At 40.1% G+C, this 21,498-nt stretch overlaps 1 protein-coding gene across 3 annotated transcripts in view; it reads left to right on the forward strand.

Moving 5' to 3' along the window:
• The window catches only part of CSMD3 (CUB and Sushi multiple domains 3), a 1,168,908-nt gene that overhangs the window by 1,010,891 nt on the left and 136,519 nt on the right, over positions 1–21,498 (forward strand). For all 3 annotated transcript variants that reach the window (XM_077808852.1, XM_077808853.1, XM_077808854.1), the window contains 5 exons: positions 1,500–1,645; positions 9,069–9,149; positions 10,140–10,253; positions 20,584–20,772; positions 21,174–21,320. In XM_077808852.1, coding sequence (XP_077664978.1) covers positions 1,500–1,645; positions 9,069–9,149; positions 10,140–10,253; positions 20,584–20,772; positions 21,174–21,320 — 677 coding nt within the window. The remainder of the gene's footprint in view (positions 1–1,499; positions 1,646–9,068; positions 9,150–10,139; positions 10,254–20,583; positions 20,773–21,173; positions 21,321–21,498) is intronic.

Below are 21,498 nucleotides of genomic sequence, written 5' to 3' on the forward strand. Positions count from 1 at the left end.
CCATTGTTTCATGTTCTCTGTGTATATAAAATCTCCCGACTATATTTTCCACTGTATGCATCCGATGAACTGAGCTGTAGCTCACGAAAGCTTATGCTCTAATAAAATATTTAGTCTCTAAGGTGCCACAAGTACGCCTTATCTTTTTACTAAAATTCAAAGAGATGTTGTGAAATTGGAGAATTGGACTATAAACAACAAAATGAAATTCAGTAAAGACAAATGTAAAGTGCTTCGCTTTGGGGAAAAATATCAAATGCATAAATACAGAATCAGGGAGATAACTGGCTTCGCAGCAGCATGGCTTAGAAGGATCTGGGAGTTGAGGTGGATCACAAACTCAACATGAGTCAAGATGCTGTTGCAAAAAAGGTAAATAGAATTTTGGGTTACATTAACAAAGTCAAGGGAGATGAAAGTACCACTCTACTCCATGCTAGTTAGGCTTCAGCTGATGTACTGCATCCAATTTTGGTCACCAATGCATAGAAAGGATGTAGAGAAACTGGAAAGGATCCAGAGGTGAGCAGCAAAGATGATCAAAGGGATGAGATGCAAGTCATATGAGCAAAGGCTGAAGGATGTTTAGTATGTTTAGTTTGGAAAGAGGAGACTAAGGGCGACAGGATAGCAGGCTTTTAATACTGGAAAGGCTGCCATAAAAAGGATGGAGAAAAGTTCTATCTTGTCACAGAGGGCAGGGGAAGAGGCAATGGCTTCAAACTATAGCATGGCAGATTTAGATTAAATCTCAGGAAAAACTTCCTAACGGTAAGAACAGTCAGACAATGGAACAGACTGCCTAGAGAAGTTGTGGAAGCTCCTTCACTGGATGTTTTCAAAAGGAGACTGGATAGCCATCTGTCTTGGATGGTTTGGATACATCCTAGCAGAGGATTAGGCTCAATGGCCCTTGTGGTCCCTTCTAACCCTATAGTTCTATGAGTCTATGAATCAACAGAAAATGTGTGGTTCCTCTTCTGTAATACTGCTAGAAATTGATGGGAGGCAACAACAGTATGGCCTATGAATCTAATGTCCATATTTGTCAGTTTGGCTATATAAAAGTGAGAGTGTTTCAAGCAAAAAAGTACCACCCAAACCCAGGGAGAAAATAGAGCATTTATTCCAATAGGTAGTAAGTGGAGAAACTTATATTCAGAAATTCTGAAGCACCCTAAAGCATCTTCTGTCATGGGCATTTTCCACCTTACCATTCAAGTTACACATTTCCTCCTCAAAGGAGCATTCAGAGCATTAATATTCCTGTTTTATTTTAAATGCAAGGAATAATCTAAACCTTTACAATATTTTTTTTTTTTTTTAGAAAATTTAAATATATGCCCATTTTGGGATAGGCAAAAAATACTGTATTACACCTAGAAAAAATTACCCACCAGCAAAAATACCACATAATCCCTCAGCATTGCATTTATCTAAAATTAATGGTGAAACCTACCCTTAATATTATTTTTCTTTTGATTTTTTTTTTCTTTTAGGGATGGACCAGACCAAAGTTCTCCTCAGATTGGCCAGTTTAGTGGCAACACTGCCTTGGAGTCTGTCTACAGTACTTCAAACCAGATTCTCATCAAGTTCCACAGTGACTTCACAACAAGTGGTTTCTTTGTGCTAAGTTATCATGGTAAGTTCAATACATTTAGCTATTTTTATTGATGATTATATAGTTGAAGCTTAAGGGAAAATATTTTAACTTACTATTACTAAAATAAATGTTAAGTCCTTTGGAACAATTACCGGTAGTTTATTTTTTGTTAATCACTGAATGTTTACCACTATTAATAGACAAGCAAAAAGAACCAGTGAACTTTCCAAAAACTAACATCCAGTTCAGGTTAGACATACGTATCTCTTTATGGCTTACATTGCTTTAAAAAGGTGGAGTCCAGAATTCAAGTTTTGTTTTAAATTGTGTGTGATCAATGCAGTTACACCGGTGCTGCCAGTGATAATAAACTACATTCAATTGCATGGGTTTATCCATCCTGTTGATGTGAGAAGAATCAATGGAGACCTGGACCCGCATTGACCTAGAGGGCGCCAAATCCTTTGCATGTATATTTTTTTTAATTTTGAAACATAAGGGAATATGTTTTCATAGCAGTATGTCTGAATTTTTATGGAATTTACAAAAATTTACTTCTCCACCAAGAATGTGCCTCTTGGGAGTGCACATCTTGGTACCAGGAATCTCTAAGACCTTCTAGAAATCAGGAAAGGATGAGGGCGGTTCCTATACCCTCATACAGACCCTAAGTCTTGTGTCTGGTTTCTAAGGGACATTAATTTCCTATCATGATAAACAACCGATCTCAGAATTACTGCTTGCTAGAAGTTGCAGTGCACTTCTATTTCTTTTTCCTTCTCAGAGTTTCTGTTTCGAAGATCAATTTTACTTATGATAAATTAATCTGTATTAATACTGGTATTGTAGTTAGGAGCCAGATTCTTTCATCCAGATCCAAGCTAACTTCATCTAGAAGCATGGATCTTGGCACCCTGTTAAATGTGTGATAAATGAGTGATAAATGCTCACATGAGTTGAAATAGATTCTTTTGTAATTGAGAAAGCCACCTCCCTGAAAGACAGGTACACTAAAATGGAGATCATCTGGTCTTTGCATGACAAAGAGTTACACAGCCAGACACTCTCCACCTGTCTCCATCTCTGGCAAGCTCTGTTATAGGTACTGAGAATTACATCATATCTGTGGACTGTAGTATTTTAGAAGTGGCATTTTGTGTTTTCAGATTATTATGGGCTATGATACTAAAAACCAGTACACTGAATTGGTTCCACTGTTGAATGGGTGTAGTGGGCAGAGTACTTATGTTTCATTTATTCGTTAAGATATGGGCTTCTGAAATTGGGACCATCTTTTGTGTTGTATAGCTTCCATTGTCTGACCCAGGAAAAAAACATTTCAGTACTCCAGCTGTGAAATAACTAAGGCATGGACCATTATCTCCAGGACTTCCCCTCTGAGGAGCAGGCACAGTTTTCTTACCAGTTTGAGGTGGTAAAAGTCCTGATGTTCAGGCACAATGTGGCTACCAGACTGCACCTCTGACAGTGAATATTCAGATACCCTCATCAGAAGAGCAGTCATGGATTCTGCAAGGCCTTCTGAATATGTCCTTTGGCCGACCAAAATCACTTCCATCTGACTTTGGTTGAATTTGAATCATATATTATTATTTATGCAAGTGCTTTTTTCTTCTAGACGCAGAGGTAGCTGTATGACAAATGGTTGTCTGCCTCTGATAAGAATGATATGTGTCACTGTGTATCATAAGCATATTGCTGGCATATGGCTAGTAGCTTTTCAGATGTTTCCTAGCAGCATAATATAGGTGCTGAGCAAGTTGGGTCATGCCACCCATCATTGGCATGAAGCAACCAAAGCTACACAAATAAATTTGGCAACTCCTCTATGTCCTGAGGCTCATGATTTTGAGGTCATTTTTTTATTCCTCTCATTTTCTCCCTAAATGAATGCTGTCTCTAAATCCTGCAGGTTTTATACTCTACATCTTATCTAGCATGCAATATTTCCAAAATCTGATGTTAGTTCTCTTTTCCCTTTTATAGAGCCCTTGCCCAACCCCTAATCACTCTGACTTTGACTACTGCAGCCTCCTCATCTTTGGCCTCCATGCCTTTATTAATTCCATCCAGGATGTCTTAGCAAATGTTCATCTATTTTGTCTGATGCTCTGATGATCTTCTGACTCTCTTCAAATCCTTTCACTGGCTCCACCTCACCTTCCTCTTTAAATTTAAGTTTCTTGTGCCCAAGTTGGAAGACCTGGTGCAAGTTAACTCAAACCTGCCTCTCCACTCTCATTGCCTTCCACCAATTTCTCTACCCTATCTGCCAATAAATAAAGTTTCCTTTACCAGTGTAATATATAAATAAAATTATTTGTGAAAGGGAGGGGAACTGTTTAAATTGCATGTGCCCATGTCTAGTAGTAAAGTGACTTTTAGGGGGTTTCTCTTGCTGCCCTCTGTTTATTTCTCTTACTGTGCATCTAGAGCATACCTCTCAACTGACAGGGCCTAAATGTGGGCTGCAGTGTTTGATGAAGACCAAGATTGAGGGACACAAAATATTTGTCATATAACAAACTTAAAACTGGGACTAATCTCTTCAGGATAATTACCTCTTTCTGTATTTTCAGGTTCATGATTCTTTTTATCTGCTGTAAGTAATGTGCAACAATAGAAATGTAGGGATACCAAATTGGTGTGGAATATAGGTAGTTTTGGGACTAATATTAGTGCTGTCTCTAATGAGAGACGTTTGAGAGGTATGACCTAGATTCATTGTTAAAGGCATTTGATCACACTGGACCCAAACCTGTTTTTATTAAAGGACCAAATTATGGCTAAGTGAGCACAGTGGTGCAAGGGCATAAGAGCAATGTGGCATGTTACACTCCTGGTCCAGCTACCTGTACCACAGCATGGGAGGTGAAGCAGGCTTCAGGGAGCTTTTGGAGCCTCCCTTTGCACAGGTAGACAAGAGGGAGCAGAATGGGTGGGAACTGGCTGGAACCGGCTGGAACCTTACCTCTGCTCTCAATGTTTAAAGAGGATAGCTGCACTGTCATACTCTATTAAGAGCAGGCGCAATATCAATATCTTCATAATATTTGTTGTTATTTACATGTCTACTGTTATATTCTTAGCAATATGGATTATATTAGCATCCAAAGACCCCGACCCAACAGAGGTTCTGTTCTGCTAGCTGCTATACAAACACATAGTACAAAATATTCCAGGCCAGATCCTCATCTGGTGTAAACTGCAGTGACACCAGTGACTTCAATGGAATCAACCCTATTTATATCAGCTGAGAATCTAACCCGTAGGTTTTTAGTCTATGTGAATTCAAGAATTTCCAAATCCTAATATTTCTGGAGAGTAACATTTTCAAAAGAAGTTATGTGAAATAAGAACATAAGAATGGCCATACTGGGTCAGACCAAAGGTCCATTCAGCCCAGTATCCTGTCTACTGACAGTCGTCAATGCCAGGTGCCCCAGAGGGAGTGAACCTAACAGGTATTGATCAAGTGATCTCTCTCCTGCCATCCATCTCCACCCTCTGACAAACAGAGGCTAGGGACACCATTCCTTACCCATCCTGTCTAATAGCCATTAATGGACTTAACCTCCATGAATTTATCCAGTTCTCTTTTAAACCCAGTTATAGCCCTAGTCTTCACAACCTCCTCAGGCAAGGAGTTCCACAGGTTGGCTGTGTGCTGTGTAAAGAAAAACTTCCTTTTATTTGTTTTAAACCTGCTGCCCATTAATTTCATTTGGTAGCCCCTAATTCTTATATTATGGGAACAAGTAAATAACTTCCTTATTCACTTTCTGCAGACCACTCATGATTGTATATACCTCTATCATATCCCCCCTTAGTCTCCTCTTTTCCAAGCTGAAAAGTCCTAGCCTCTTTAAACTCTTAATTACTTTCCATTCATCCACATTAAATTTCATTTGCCATTTTGTTGCCCAATCACTTAGTTTTGTGAGATCTTTTTGAAGTTCTTCACAGTCTGCTTTGGTCTTAACTATCTTGAGCAGTTTAGTATCATCTGCAAACTTTGCCAAGTCAATGTTTATCCCTTTCTGCAGATCATTTATGAATAAGTTGAATAGGACTGGTCCTAGGACTGACCCTTGGGGAACACCACTAGTAACCCCTCTCCAGTCTGAAAATTTACCATTGATTCCTACCCTTTGCTCCCTGTCTTTTAACCAGTTCTCAATCCATGAAAGGATCTTCCCTCTTATCCCATGACAACTTAATTTACATAACAGCCTTTGGTGAGGGACCTTGTCAAAGGCTTTCTGGACTTCTAAGTACACTATGTCCACTGGATCCCCCTTGTCCACATGTTTGTTGACCTCCTCAAAGAACTCTAACAGATTAGTAAGACATGATCTCCCTTTACGGAAACTATATTGACTTTTGCCCAACAATTTATGTTCTTCTATGTGTCTGACAATTTTATTCTTTATTATTGTTTCAACTAATTTGCCCAGTACTGATGTTAGACTTAGCGGTCTGTAATTGCCAGGATCACCTTTAGAGCCCTTCTTAAATATTGGTGTTACATTAATTATCTTCCAGTCATTAGGTACAGTAGCTGATTTAAAGGACAGGTTACAAACAATAGTTCCACAATTTCATATTTGAGTTCTTTCAGAACTCTTGGGTGAATGCCATCTGGTCCCAGTGACTTGTTACTGTTAAGTTTCTCAATTAATTCCAAAACCTCCTCTAGTGACGCTTCAATCTGTGACAATTTCTCAGATTTGTCACCTACAAAAGACGGCTCAGGTTTGGGAATGTCCCTAACATCCTCAGCCGTGAAGATTGAAACAAAGAATTCATTTAGTTTCTCTATGATGACTTTACCGTCTTTAAGTACTCCTTCTGTATCTCGATCATCCAGGGGCCCCACTGGTTGTTTAGCAGGCTTCCTGCATCTGATGTACTTAAAAAACATTTGTTATTACCTTTGGGTTTTTGGTTAGCTGTTCTTCAAACTCCTTTTTGGCTTTTCTGATTACATTATTACATTTAATTTGACAGTGTTTATGCTCCATTCTATTTACCTCAGTAGGATAATAGCCTTTGTCTCACTGAGTTTCACTGAGGAGACTTAGGCTCCTCAGTGCATAAGGCCTGGTCTACACTTAAAAATTTAGATCAATCTAGTTATGTTGTTCAGGGCTGTGAAAAAATTTCACATCCTGAGCGCTACAGTTAGGTGGACCTACCCCCAAGTGTGGACCTAACTTCCTGCTAGGTTGACAGAAGAATTGTGTTGAACTAGTTACCACCTCTCAGAGAGAGGGATTACTACACTGATGGAAACACCCCTTCTGTCATTGTAGAAACATCTACACAAGGGAGCTACAGCAGCACAGCTGCAGCATCTTAGCTGTGCTGCTGTAGTGTAGATATGACCTAAGGCATATTTGAAAATAGGAATTATGCTCCTAAGCCACTTAATTTCTTTTGAAAGTTTTACTCCTGGTAAAGTACAGCCAGAAACTACTGTTAGCCTGATGTGGGATGGAAGCCCAAACTGAACTGATCCATCCAATAGCAATGCAATAATTGTATTTCATTGTATATAGATGTTCTTATGCTACCCTTAATATAGTGGTATCTGAGTGCCTTCCAGTAGTGCTTTAAACTATGTGTCAAAAATCTGTCAAATATTATTAATTCATTCTCTCTCTCTCTCATCCTCTTCCAGGGGACAATTGTGTGTGTAGTGTAGGGTTTTGTTTTAAATGTACATGTTGCTGTGCATTTGGTAGAGAAGGCAAGATCAAAGGAGCGTTTTGCACTTGGAGCAGAAGGTGGTGAGGTTTGTGATGGTCCTTAATTCCTGTGGGAGTTCATTCTACAATCTGGAACTGGCACCTAGGGAAGCTCTGTCATATGCACCAATGAGACCCTTTACCCTTTTGGTAGAATGTTCCATTGTACCTGAGGAGCAAAGTTATTAAGCCTGATCTTCATCCAGAATCTTTAAGGGATCTTTTAGATATTGCTTGGGTCAGTACGTTGAGGATAAAAATCAAGATCTTGAACTTGAATCAATATCCTATGGGAAGCCACTGTAGAGAGTGGAGAACAGGCCATATGTGCTTGTAGTAGCCAATGTTAATGAGGAGATGAACTGCAGCATTCTCTACTAGTCAGAGTTTCCTAAGGGCTGATGACTTCATGCCCAGGTATATTGTATTGGTGTACTCCAGACAGGAGATCATAAAGCCATGTATAACTGTGGCTAGGTCACCGTCTGCCAGGATGGGACAATGTCTCCTAACTAACTAGAAGGAATTGACTGATTGAGTTGACAGTTGTGGTTGTTCACCTTCAGCAAGGAGACTGCACCATTGTTGAAAACTCTTCATCGTGCTTTCTTCTGCCCACCAGCATCACCTCTGTCTTGCTCTGGGTCAGCTTCAACTAGCTCCTTTTCATCCATGAGCTGATCTTGTCCAAGCACCGGGCCATCTTGATGGTAATGATGTGGTTGAGCATGGTGAAGGATAGGCAGAGCTGTGTGTCATCTGCTTATTTCTTGCACATGAGCCCATGTCATCTGATCAGTTCGCATAGAGGCTACATATTGATATTGAACAGGACCAGACAGAGAACTGATCCTTGTGGTCAATAAGGTAAAAAATAGCTGCCAAGCATTACTCTAAATCCACATAATGGATACAATCCTGGCTCTTTGAACTCAGTGGCAAAACTCCCATTGATGTCAATGCAACCAAGATTTCACCTAGTGTTCTTAAGTGCTTTTATATTTGCTAATATTGACATACCTAAGAAAAATCCAGGTCATGGGTTACTGCTGTGCTGCCTGAGATGTGGCAGGGATCTAGGGGAATGATCTAAAATGGTTTAAGTCCTTCCTGGAAGGATGCATCCAAAGAGTAATGATGGGAAAATGCATGTCTGCCATTGATACCCCCTACCCCACCCCTCCTTTTACTTGTAGATTCCCCCAAGGATCAGTTCTCTCTGTGGTCATATTCAGTATCTATCTATATGAATTCCTTTTCTGGGATGTTTCACACCTGAAGAGGTTGTTTCATAATGATTATTCTACCTTTGAATGGAATAATGTTTTACTCTTGAATGGGCCTTCATTTAAGATGGTCTCAAGTGTTTGGAGGTAAAAACACATTTTGCTAAGCATACTGTGAACTAAACATTTGTGCTTTGCAGACAAGATTAGTTCCTTGCAGATAATTCACAAGTACCTATGATCTTTCCAGAATATGTCTGAGGAGGATTTTGCCATTAAAACTAATCTGAAATCCTTAATGTGGGAAATCCTTTCTTCATCTTTGAATTCTTAACATTCAAAACTCCATGTATATTTTTCTGTTAGATTCCATTGAAACTTTCAGTGCAAAGCTATAAATGTTGTTTATTGTTATCCTGTGACAATGAGCAACATATTAATCACAATACTTTCTGTGTTTTATAGCCTATCAGCTTCGAGTGTGTCAACCTCCACCAACTATACCAAATGCTGAAATTTTGACTGAGGATGATGAATTTGAAATAGGTAATGTCTGTAAAAGTATGAGCACTAACCTATTTCAGGAGAGATCACAAATAAATTTACATTTTTAAAGAAAAATATTTTAAAAGCTTTTCTTCCTTCTTGTACTTGCTGAATCCTAGTTAAGTCTCACAGGCAGTACTGTTGAAGGACACAGAACTGTTTCCCAAATACCTTTTTTCTAAAATGTACTTATTTGCAAAGTTCTAATAAAGTCATAAAGTCTCAAAATAAATTTTAATTATAAGCATTTTTTAAGAATAGTTTAATTTAAAGGGTTACAAGCCACTTTTAAGAAAAATAACTGTGTTTATTATGTACAGAATATTGTGTGTATATATATCTAAATGACTGCAACTTTTAAAAATAGAGTTAATATTAATATTGTTTTCCAAATCTTTGGGGTTTTGGAGCTGGTGTTTTTAAAAAAAAATTAATTGAAAGAGGTGCTTGAACTAAATTTCCATGAGCTAGGGTAAATAAACAGAATGGAGGAAACAGGATGGTCCAACTGAATATAGTTTTGGGGCTGCCAAGGTTTGTTTTGTTTTTAGTAGTTGTTTAATATATGTATGTATGTTTGTGAACCAACAGATACATAAGTTTCTGTTTTGAATAATTTTGCCTAAATAATTTGTCATTTTGCCTGACTAATTAGTACCATTATCCTTTTAGTTAATACCATGACAGCTACATGATAAATTATAGATATTTAAAAGTCTACAAATGTGTGGGTTGCTCAGAAAGGTAACAAAAATCAAAGAAATAATCATGCTAATACCATGATTGGAAACAATGATAAATGTGGTACAGTGTGCAGCAGAATGCTTATTTATCACAACATTTCCTCTGCCTAATCAAAGTTTTTCATGCCAGTGGTCATATAGCACATTATATAGGGCAGCAAGTGTACTTCATTAATCAATACTCCTTTCAAAACTGAAAATCCCTGTTAATTGCCGTTTAAACATTCTCTTCTTTTTTATCATATAGGGGACATAATAAGATACCAGTGTCATCCAGGCTTTACATTGGTTGGTAATGAAATTCTAACATGTAGGTTGGGAGAAAGACTTCAGATGGATGGAGTGCCACCTTCTTGTCAAGGTTTTCTATTCTTATTATTTATTACTTTTATAATGTACCAGCTGAATGGTGTTTGCAGAACTAAGCTTTGCTTTTAATTGACTTATGGAGTCATACTTAAAATCTTTCCAACCCTCCCTCTGTATTGCCAGTGTTCCCAGGATGGTTAATACCTTAGAGAGTGCTGAAATGAGATTATTATTAATGATCTATGGTATTTTATGAGTTTTTAGTACTACTATTATGCAGGTCAAACTTTCAGTTACATTGTGTGAGGGTACATTGCTTATTTCACAATTCATGCTCTAAAGTGGAAGGGGGCAGTCTAAATCAAATAAATACAAATGAACTTATTTCTCATATATTATTTTATCTCAATATTATTAAAGAATGTAATAATATCAAAATTATTAAGGAAATGAATATGTTAATGTAGATAAATCATATAAAATAGCATAATGGGAATGAATAACACCATAAAATGTCACCGTTTTAAGTGAAACAGTCATGGAAGGAGTTTGTTTTTAATTTGATTTTGTTTTACAACATGTTGGAGTGTATTTGGTTTTGCTCTTTTGGTGCAGTGCGTAAATATCATGGAGAGTCACATCATCACTCCATTGTTAAATTAAATCTAGATTATAAACCTGACAACCATTAACTTATTCTAAATTAAGCCAATCTTTCTTACCTTTGACATACATGACATTATACTAAGGTAGACAATTTTGGTGACATTTGAAAGTAATTTGAGATGGCTTTTGTGGGATTTAAAAGGTTATGCAAATGACCTTGCACCTTATGTATAGTTTCTCTAGGGTTTTTTTTTTTTTTTTTTCTTGTCAGTCAGGGGTGTTTGAATGGGAAGGAGTTTGCTCATCAAATATCAGTAAGTTGAAACCCCACTGTAACTATTCTGGATAGAAGACTGGTGTCTTTGTGTAGTTTTGAATGAATACTAATTTAGGTCAGATTTTGGCTGGCCCCTATGAGCTATTTGGGAGAATAAGTGTCCAGAAACCATGAAGATTGGAATGATATGAGAAGATGAATAGAAAAGAATAGGTAAATCCCAAAGAGCCTTCCCTCTACACTCGCATGGCTTACAAAAGGACAAGACACAGCAGAAGTGCTTGCACTCGGAGAAAACTCCCATTGACTTAAATTGACCATGAGTGAACCATCCTAGAGAATACTTCATTCCATGCACATGACTTCTCTGAAAGAAACATAATTCCTTATCAAGTTCCATAAAATGGTTCAAAAATCCTACATATGTTTTTCTAGTACATTCCATAGGACTTTTTGAAAAGGAGTGGAGTACTGGCCTCTACAACATCTTAAACGTAGACCTTCTTCTCAGAATGCATGAGGTGGGGATGTACCCCAGTATGGTTCTTCTGCCCTCTGCGTCCTTGTGCAATCTCAACAAGGGGTTTATGTGGGGCCCTGCAGTAGGATGATTTCCAGGGCAGATTTACACCTTATGCGCCCCTAGGCACAGCATCTTCAACGCCCCCCCGTCTATAGCTGACCTTCATATTTTCCATAAAAATGAAACTTTTAACCCACTTTTAACTTTTAGGCACCTCTAGGATGCCGGCGCCCCTAGGCACATGCCCACTGTACCTAATTGGAAATCTGGCACTGGTGATTTCAACTCCTAAAATCTTTCTCTTTAATTTAATAATATTGGGTAACTATAATGTGGTTTATTGCTGTCTCACCAGTGCTTTAAGAGATGTGTTTAGCAGCCCACACTGACAAATATTTACGTGACAGTTTAGAGATAAAAAAGAAAACTGGCATCAGAAAATGTTGATTTATGGAAATGAGTTGGAAATATTTGGGGGCCTGATCCTGCAAGATGCTGAACAGCTCCTGCATTGTACCTCTACTTCAGTGGGAGTGGAGGGACCTCATTATCTAGCAGGATGTATGAAGCATCTTGCAGATCAGGCACATAAACACAACATTTATTTAAATTAGCATTAAATGCAGGACGTTACCATCTGGTTTTACTTTAAACTTTTGCATTCTAACTTAGAAACAGATTTATATAATCTCTCTCCTTCTCATCAGATGTTTTCTTGCCCAAGAAACAATTTGAGTTAATTGGCATTTTTAGAAAACACTCCCAATTAAAGTATATTTTTGGAATAGTGGCAAGTTATGAATTGTGAATAAATCCACTACTGCTAAATGTTAATGCTTTAATATGTGAAAGCTTCTTTGGTAATTCCAAAAGAGTTTCAGACTAAAAGCACAATTTAGTTGTTAGAAATGTAATTGTTTAATGTCTGCAACTCAGTGATGACTACAGTATTCATATTTCAGTTGTGAGTTGAAAAATTACTGACATACATATTTTTTCTTTTTTTACATTCCCAATTTAAAAACAGAAGGGCCCATTCCTGCTCTTGAAAGGATCATGCCGTCACATTTTTATACACTTGAAGAAATAAGAATCAATCTAATTTCCAAACATTGTCTTGGAAAATGTTGAGTACCCTCAACTCCTATGAACTTCAATAGGAAATTCAGATGCCTCGGGCATGCTTTCTTACAAGGCCATTTATGTATGTGCCTACTGGTAAATATGGATTTGGCACATAACCTAAGCCATCCTCTAAAAATTTCCTACCAAAATCACACATGCAGTCTTTGGAAGATCTGAGATAAAAACCTAGGACTCTTCACTTCATTACCCTGACTAATAAATACACTCTCAATATAAATACTAAATATTTTAATACCCTCTATTTTAGTCCACCTCCTGTTTTTAGCCTCAAGCAGAATCAGATAAACATAATCTCACCATTTATCAGCCCGAGAAAACAGAAAAATTCAGAGAATTAAAAAAGAAAAAAAGATAATACCTGTTCAAGCTGGCTGCCTAGAACAACAGATAACTTCTCTCATTTCTATTTTTGGGTGGAAATTATAATATATACATCCCTGTGTATCAGCTCTATAGGCAACTTCATATTTCCTCATCAGTTATCTTTTTTATTATGGAACCTAAAGGCAGTATGGATAAGAAGTATAGTAACTCCTATTGCACGCAAGGATTATTTGCTATACTACACTGTTTGATTTATATACTATCATCATTTAATTATGCAGGATATAATCCACTATGTAGATGAAGGAATAAACTTAATTTCTGTCAAAACTGCTGCTGGTTCATGTTATACACCTGGGGGAATTCTGCACCACTGCGCATGTGCAAAATGTATATACCCCTGCAGATTTCTCTGCTTCCCCACAGAAAACTGACTTTCTGATGGGGAACCAAAGATAAGCTACAAGAATGGTCATGCGACCCTCCCAAGCAGTATGTTTCAGGTGCTCAGGGCAGCCAGCAGAGAAGTAAATCGCTGTGGGGCGGGATAGGGGAAGACCCGGCTAGTGGCTCCAACCCTGCGTCAGGCTCAGCTGCTAGTCCTGATTGGGCTGGGGAGGACAGGACTTCCTCTTCCCCTGCACGGCAAATGGGGCCATGTCAGACCCACCCCCAGAATTCTCCCTGGCTTTAGGAAGCTCTGTAAACTTCCCTCCCACCCCACTTCCTGCACCCATCACTCCTCAGCTGCAGGGGGAGGGATCACTGTACAGGGATCTGCTCCCCCATCCGCCAAACCCCATGCATCCAGACCCGCCCCCTCGTACCCAGACCCGCCCACCAAGCCTCACCCCTCCTGCACCCAGAACCCCCCCCAATGAGCCCCACTCCCCCGCACCTGGACCACCCCGATTAGCCACCCGCATCCCCACCCTACCAAGCCCCAACCAGATGTACATGGATCCCCACCCCACTTAGCTCCACTACTCCACCATCTGGGTCCCTCACTGATCCCCCACACACCCAGACCCCCTGTCAAGCTCTGTCTCCCCCACTGAGCCCCAACCATCTTCACCTGCCTCCCCTGCAGATTCCCATTACCATTGAACCCTGAAGCCCCCAACAAGTTCCTGTGCATCCAGTTCCCCCCTGCACCTGGATCCCCCACTGAGCTGCACGCACCCAGATTGCCCCACACAGAACCCTCTCAACCCACACCTGGATCCCCCCATACTAAGCCCCTTCACACTTGGATTCTGACTTTCTGAGCCTGCCTGCCCACACCTGATGCACGTGGCATGGAGTGGGAGGGCCCTGGGGTGTTTCTGGGGCATGCCAGATCCTTGTGCTGTGTCAGGGTTGGGTGCACTCACCACTGAGTCCGTGTCCTGCGGGGGGAAGCTGCACATTAATCTCCCACCTCTATGCAGCCAGTGGCCTGTGCTCCACAATGCCATGCTGGAGCCTTCACATTTATTTGACAAATAATAATTGCAGAATTTTGCAGAATTTTAAAATATTGTGTGCAGAATTTTGAAATTTTTGGAGCAGAATGCCCTCAGGAGTAACCTTAGTTTCAAGTAAAATATATTGTTTGAGAGCTACACAGTAGCTTTTTACAAAGAAGAACAAAGAAGTTGCACACTGACTGCTGCAACTGCTGAAGTCTAATGTTTTGTTATTAGATACGATGGTTCTGATTTTCACCTTGTGCAGATTTTTTAGCCAGTGTAATGTGAGTATAAACCACTAGTATTCTTACTTGGTTTCATTTTACATTCACTGATATCAATTAATACGCATGATGCATGATAATGGAGAACTAGGCCCAACATTTTGTATTTGTATTGTAAAAAGCTGTGTGGGTCAGTTGAATTCAATTACAACACAGAATGCAAAGTGTACAGTGCTCACTTTATATTTATTTTTATTATATTATGGGAACAAATAAATAACTTTTCCTTATTCACTTTCTGCACACCACTCGTGATTGTATATACCTCTATCACATCCCCCCTTAGTCTCCTCTTTTCCAAGCTGAAAAGTCCTAGCCTCTTTATTCTCTCCTCATATGGGACCTGTTCCAAACCCCTAATCATTTTAGTTGCCCATTTCTAAACCTTTTCTAATGCCAGAATATCTTCATTGAGATGAGGGCACTACATCTGTACGCAGTATTCAAGATGTGGGCGTACCATGGATTTATATAAGGGCAATAAGATATTCGTATTCTCTGTCCCTTTTTTAATGATTCCTAACATCCCGTTTGCTTTTTTGATTGCCACAGCACACTGCATGGACGTCTTCAGAGAACTATCCACGATGACTCCAAGATCTTTCTCCTGATTAGTTGTAGCTAAATTAGCCCCCATCATATTGTATGTATAGTTGGGGTTATTTTTTCCAACGTGCATTACTTTCCATTTATCCACATTAAATTTCATTTGCCATTTTGTTGCCCAATCACTTAGTTTTGTGAGATCTTTTTGAAGTTCTTCACAGTCTGCTTTGGTCTTAACTATCTTGAGCAGTTTAGTATCATCTGCAAACTTTGCCAAGTCAATGTTTATCCCTTTCTGCAAATCATTTATGAATAAGTTAAATAGGATTGGTCCTAGGACTGACCCTTGGGGAACACCACTAGTAACCCCTCTCCAGTCTGAAAATTTACCATTGATTCCTACGCTTTGCTTCCTGTCTTTTAACCAGTTCTCAATCCATGAAAGGATCTTCCCTCTTATCCCATGACAACTTAATTTACATAACAGCCTTTGGTGAGGGACCTTGTCAAAGGCTTTCTGGACTTCTAAGTACACTATGTCCACTGGATCCCCCTTGTCCACATGTTTGTTGACCCCCTCAAAGAACTCTAATAGATTAGTAAGACATGATCTCCCTTTACAGAAACCATGTTGACTTTTGTCCAACAATTTATGTTCTTCTATGTGTCTGACAATTTTATTCTTTATTATTGTTTCAACTAATTTGCCCAGTACTGATGTTAGACTTAGCGGTCTGTAATTGCCAGGATCACCTTTAGAGCCCTTCTTAAATATTGGTGTTACATTAGTTATCTTCCAGTCATTAGGTACAATAGCTGATTTAAAGGACAGGTTACAAACAATAGTTAATAGTTCCACAATTCACATTTGAGTTCTTTTTGGTGAAATGGCCTATTAACATCCCTCCAGTCATAGGGAGGAAAGGAAGGGGGTGGATGGGAAACAGCTGGTGAGGGACTGTTAGTGGATTACAGATTGTTGTAATGAACCATAAATCCAGAGTCTCTATTGAATACATGATTTGTAGCGTCTTACAAAGTTATGAATTTAAGCTCCCAGATTCGTCTTTTGAAAGTGTCATGCAGGTTTCCTTTTAGGATGAGGACTGATAGGTCATGTATAGAGTGACGGCTTTGTGAAGAGTGTTCAGACATGGATGACATAGGTGCTTTTGACTTTTATCATTTTCTTGTGAAAGTTCATTTGAGACCATAGCGATTGTCTGGTTCCACCCACATAATTGGTATTGGGGCATTTAATGCACTGGATGAGGTACATCAAAATGCGACTGGCCCTGGGGCTGCCCCGGCAGCAGCTGGTGCGGCTGGCCCTGGGGCCACCCCAGCTGCTGGAGTGGCCCTGGGGTCAGCCACACCAACTGCTGCAACTGCTGAAGTCATGAAGATCTTGGAAAATCATGGAATCCATGACTTCCGTGACCTCTGTGGCAGACTCGCAGCCTTACCCATCAAGAGGTGGTGTATTGGGGAGCCATTCTAGTACCTATGACTGTTCTCATGATTTGGACAAAATGATTATTATTGAATGTAAAATTCTTGTGGATGAGGATAAATAAGTTTTGAAATGTGTTTCATCTGGATATTTGAGGGTTATCAATTGTCTTGTAAATATTTGAAACAGGGAGTTATTCCATCATTGTGAGAGATGTTGGTATGTAGAGAAGGTGATATTTCTGGTGGCAAGGATGGTGTTCTGAGGGAGGCTGTTGATGTTGCAGAGTTTGTGGAGGAAGTTGTTTGTGTCCTGGCCCTTTGTTGTGAGTGCTTTGAGGATGGTTTCTATGAGCCCGATATTCCTTCAGTAAATCAGGGGTTCTCAAACTGGGGGTTGTGACCCCTCAGGGGGTCGCAAGGTTATTACATTGGGCTTGCGGGCTGTCAGCCTCCACCCCGAAACTCCTCTTTGCTTCCAGCATTTATATTAGTGTTTAATATTAAAAAAATGTTTTAATTTATAAGGGGGTCGCAGTCAGAGGCTTGTTGTGTGAAAGGGGTCACCAATACAAAATACAATACAATACATATGACCTGCCTCAGAGCTGTGTGTTTTCCTTTGATATGCATCAATTGGAGCAATATTTCCCAATCTTTGCCCCCCTTCCCTTAGATCAGTAAATTTACACTGGCCTACACTGTCTCATATATATGCATATCATCTTTCTCTGCTTCACTGAATATTACCCTCAGCCTGCCCTTCTCCATTTCCTTTCTCCTTCCCAGCTGTTGGGCTGAGAGCCAGGATGCCCAAGTTCTATTCCTGACTCTGCCACTGACTTGTGTGACCTTATGTAAAACTTCTAAGCCACAGTTTTCAAATGTGACTGCCGACGGTTAAGTACCTAAATTCATACATGGTCACCTAAATTAGTAGCCTGATTTTCAGTGATGCTGAGCATCCACAGCTCCCATTTACTTCAATGGGAATTGTGTTCAGTGGGTCTCTTTTTATTTAGGTGCCTTAGTATGAATTTGAGTGCCAAACTTTAAGCATCCTGTTAACAGCCCTCAGATGTGTGTGATCTGTAGGTCATTGACTCTTATACCATGAAGAAGAAAGAGGCAGAAGAAAAAAATGGTACATTAAAAATACAAGGGAAAAAGACAGATTTACTGACAAAAACAGCTAACTCAGAGTTACGGTTGCCTGGAGGTTAAGGCAAATGCATAACACCTTTCTTCTTTTCCTTGGCTGACTTCATGAACAGAGCTGACAGTTGTGGAGAACTTGAGACTTTCAGGCTGCATTTTGTTAAATTTTTTCTTCAGTTGACTGACATTCATTCATCCAGGAAGCAACCTGTCTTTGAGTTAGAAGGGAGGAAAATTCAGAGTTATCTGAACTTGAGAGTTTTCCTCACTGGAACAAAATGCACATCTAAATATCACTAGTGTACACATCTTCTAAGAAGATAAAAAATGTGACTTAAGGGTATACATGATTATGTGTGCATAATGAATCCATCTCATGGCATCTTTATCAGTTGTATATTTATTAGAGACAGAAGAATAATGTGGTATTTGGAGTTTAACAAAACCTGTGTTCTGTTATTGATACTTTTTAAGTAAACTTTGGCAGAACTTATTTTAACTTTCCCTCCTTAATTTTAAACCCTGTTTTATAAGGAGGGGCTCATTGCATGGTTGGACTCATTTTCCTCATTTGAAGGATTTCTTGATTGTCAGTCTTAGGTCTCACCCAGTAGAAAATACTTCTTCTCTACCTTTCCACTACTAGTTTGAGACGTTTAAGCAAAGAAGGGGCACTGTGTGATATATGAGGTCTATAGAGTGGCATGACAGTGATTTCAAGTTATTCTTACAGCAGGTAGAGGCAGTGGTGAGCTGGAGCCGGTTCGCACCGGTTCACGTGAACCGGTTGTTAAATTTTGAAGCAGTTTTAGAACCGGTTGTTAACCCACTTCCCTGCAGGGGGCACTGAGGCTTTGATGGGCTCTGGCTGGGAAGTGATGTAATTCCTCCTCCGGCCACCAGGGGCACTGCGCTGCGGGAGCCATGTGGGCTGCCGCCTGACTCTGCACAGGAGCCCTGGTGCTGCTGCTGCTCCCCCAACCCCTGGCCCTGGGGCTCCCGCTGCTGCCTGGTGGGTCCCCGGCTGCTCTGCTGGGCCTGGGCTGCATCCTGCTGCTTGGGCTGCTCCGAGCCGCTCTCCCCGTGAGAACCCACCACCCTGCCCGCAGCCAACCCCTGCCTTCAGCTGCCCCCGCACCCCCTTCCTGCAGCCAGCCCCTGCCGCACCCCCTGCCCTGTATCCAGCCAACCCCTGCCGCAACCCCTGCCCTGCCCGCAGCTAGCCCTTGCCTCCAGCCACCCCCGCACCCCCTGCCTGCAACCAGCCTCTGCCACACCCCCTGACCTGCCCGCAGCCACCCCTGCCTCCAGCCACCCCCGTACCCCCTGCCCTGCCCGCAGCCAGCCCCTGCCACACCCCCTGCCCTGCCCACAGCCAGCTCCGCACCCCCTGCCCTGCCTGCAGCCAGCCCCGCACCCCTTGCCTCCAGCTAGCCCTGCCCCACGCCCCTGTCTGCACCTGGCCCCATGTCCACTGGTGCCCTGCAGTTCCCAGGGCAGTAACCCTGCACACCTGCTTCAATGAGGGGGGCATGGAGCAGCTGGGACCCACACATGTGCACACCCCGGGAGTGACCAGACAGCAAGTGTGAAAAATCAGGATGGGGGTGGGGGGTAATAAGAGCCTATATAAGAAAAAGTCCCCAAAATCGGGACTGTCCCTATAAAATCAGGACATCTGGTCACCCTAGCACACCCCCAGGGAGTGGCAGGGACCCACACATGTGAAACGGAGCTCATGTCTAGTTCAGGCCCATCTTTTTAAAAAAGAACTTTAGGCAGGGTTAACATACATCCGTATTTTCCCAGACAGGTCAGGCTTTTTGGTTCTTAAATCGCCGTCTGGGAGGAATTTTTAAACTTTAAAAATTCCTCCTGGGAAAATATGGACGTATGGTAACTCTGTTGGTACAAAAGATACATACTGGGGCACATCCCTTAATCAGAACTTTTTATAGGGAACCGGTTGTTAAGATTTTGGCAGCTCATCACTGGGTAGAGGCAATGAGAAATCTAGGAGTTGTAAAATTATGCAATGTTAAATTGTAAGACCAAATACCAGAAACGATGTATTTTGCCATACTGGATGTATGAGTATGGTACATGCTCACTAAAACAAACATTTTTGTAAAATTAATAACTATATGCTTCTAATAAATAATAGAGTGATTTCTTGCTATTTACAGCCCAATAATCAGAAACCACAACTGAGTCCTTAAACTTGGTTCACATGAGACTTTATCTTCCATCATCATCATTATTATTATTTAAAGAAAGGAATAAAAACTGTGGTTTATTATCTGAACAATTCAGCCTGGCTCACTTAATGTGCTGTCTGAAAGAACAAAGGGTCTTCCAGATAATGTAAGGAGAATAAAACCCATGAGTCAGTGATTTCTCAGCCTTAGTGTGTTTATTTTCTATAACATAATTTGTAGGAAATGCTGGCTAACACAAACTTTGTCTACTATCCCTTAATTAAGTGTTTTTGTTCCATATTCTTAGAAATAAAGTGAGTAATGCAGCTCTTTAACTTAGGGGAAAAAAACTAAGTCATACAAAATTCTATGTATGGTAGTAATTAGAGTTTTTTAAATAATCTCTGTGTTTCATAGTGCTTTGCCCGGCCAATGAAATGCGTCTGGATTCAACAGGAGTCATATTGAGCCCAGGCTACCCTGACAGCTACCCAAACCTCCAAATGTGCGCTTGGACCATTACTGTGGAAAAGGGTTATAATATCAGCATGTTCTTTGAATTCTTCCAGACAGAAAAGGAATTTGATATACTTGAGGTGTTCGATGGTAACTACAGGATACACAACTTTGGATGCTTTTATATTTATGCCTTGGCACCCCTTCCCCATCCCCTGCCATTTAGACATATAATTTTTTTTGTTTTTTTTGTTTTTGTCTAAATAAGTCATTACTTGAGTTTGTTAGGATAAGTAGTGATGTTAGATTGCATTGCTTTTCCAGATTGTATTGCATTACTAATCATCTTGACTGTGTGAGTGTGTGTGTGTGTATATGTAATATTTAATTATACTATTTAATGATCTTTTATGATCCGTTCAATAATATGTAGCATGTGGTTAATGTAAATTCCACTGTTAAATCTATTTCATTTACCGTTACTCCAGGAACATTTCATACACGTCTAATTTTAACCTTTGTTTTCATTGTTTTCCTCCTCCTGTATCAAGGACCAAATAGTCATAGCTCATTGCTTATTTCCCTAAGTGGGGATTACTCATCCTCTCTAAATATATCCAGTAATGGCCATGAAGTGTTTCTCCGTTGGTCAGCAGATCATGGCACCAACAAAAGAGGTTTCAGGATAAGATACATAGGTATGTAATTCAAATGTATCCTTTTCTATCTGCTTAAAACTTCAATATGGAATGTATTTACATGTGTACAAGAATAATGTGAGCTACTTTATTAGATACTAAGCTTCTAAAACTGAAAAGAAAATCAGATCTCTTTTATATTTGAACCAGATAACTGATTCTGTATAAAATATCTTTA

Source organism: Eretmochelys imbricata, chromosome 2, assembly GCF_965152235.1.
Source record: "Eretmochelys imbricata isolate rEreImb1 chromosome 2, rEreImb1.hap1, whole genome shotgun sequence".
Taxonomy (NCBI): Eukaryota; Metazoa; Chordata; order Testudines; family Cheloniidae; genus Eretmochelys; species Eretmochelys imbricata.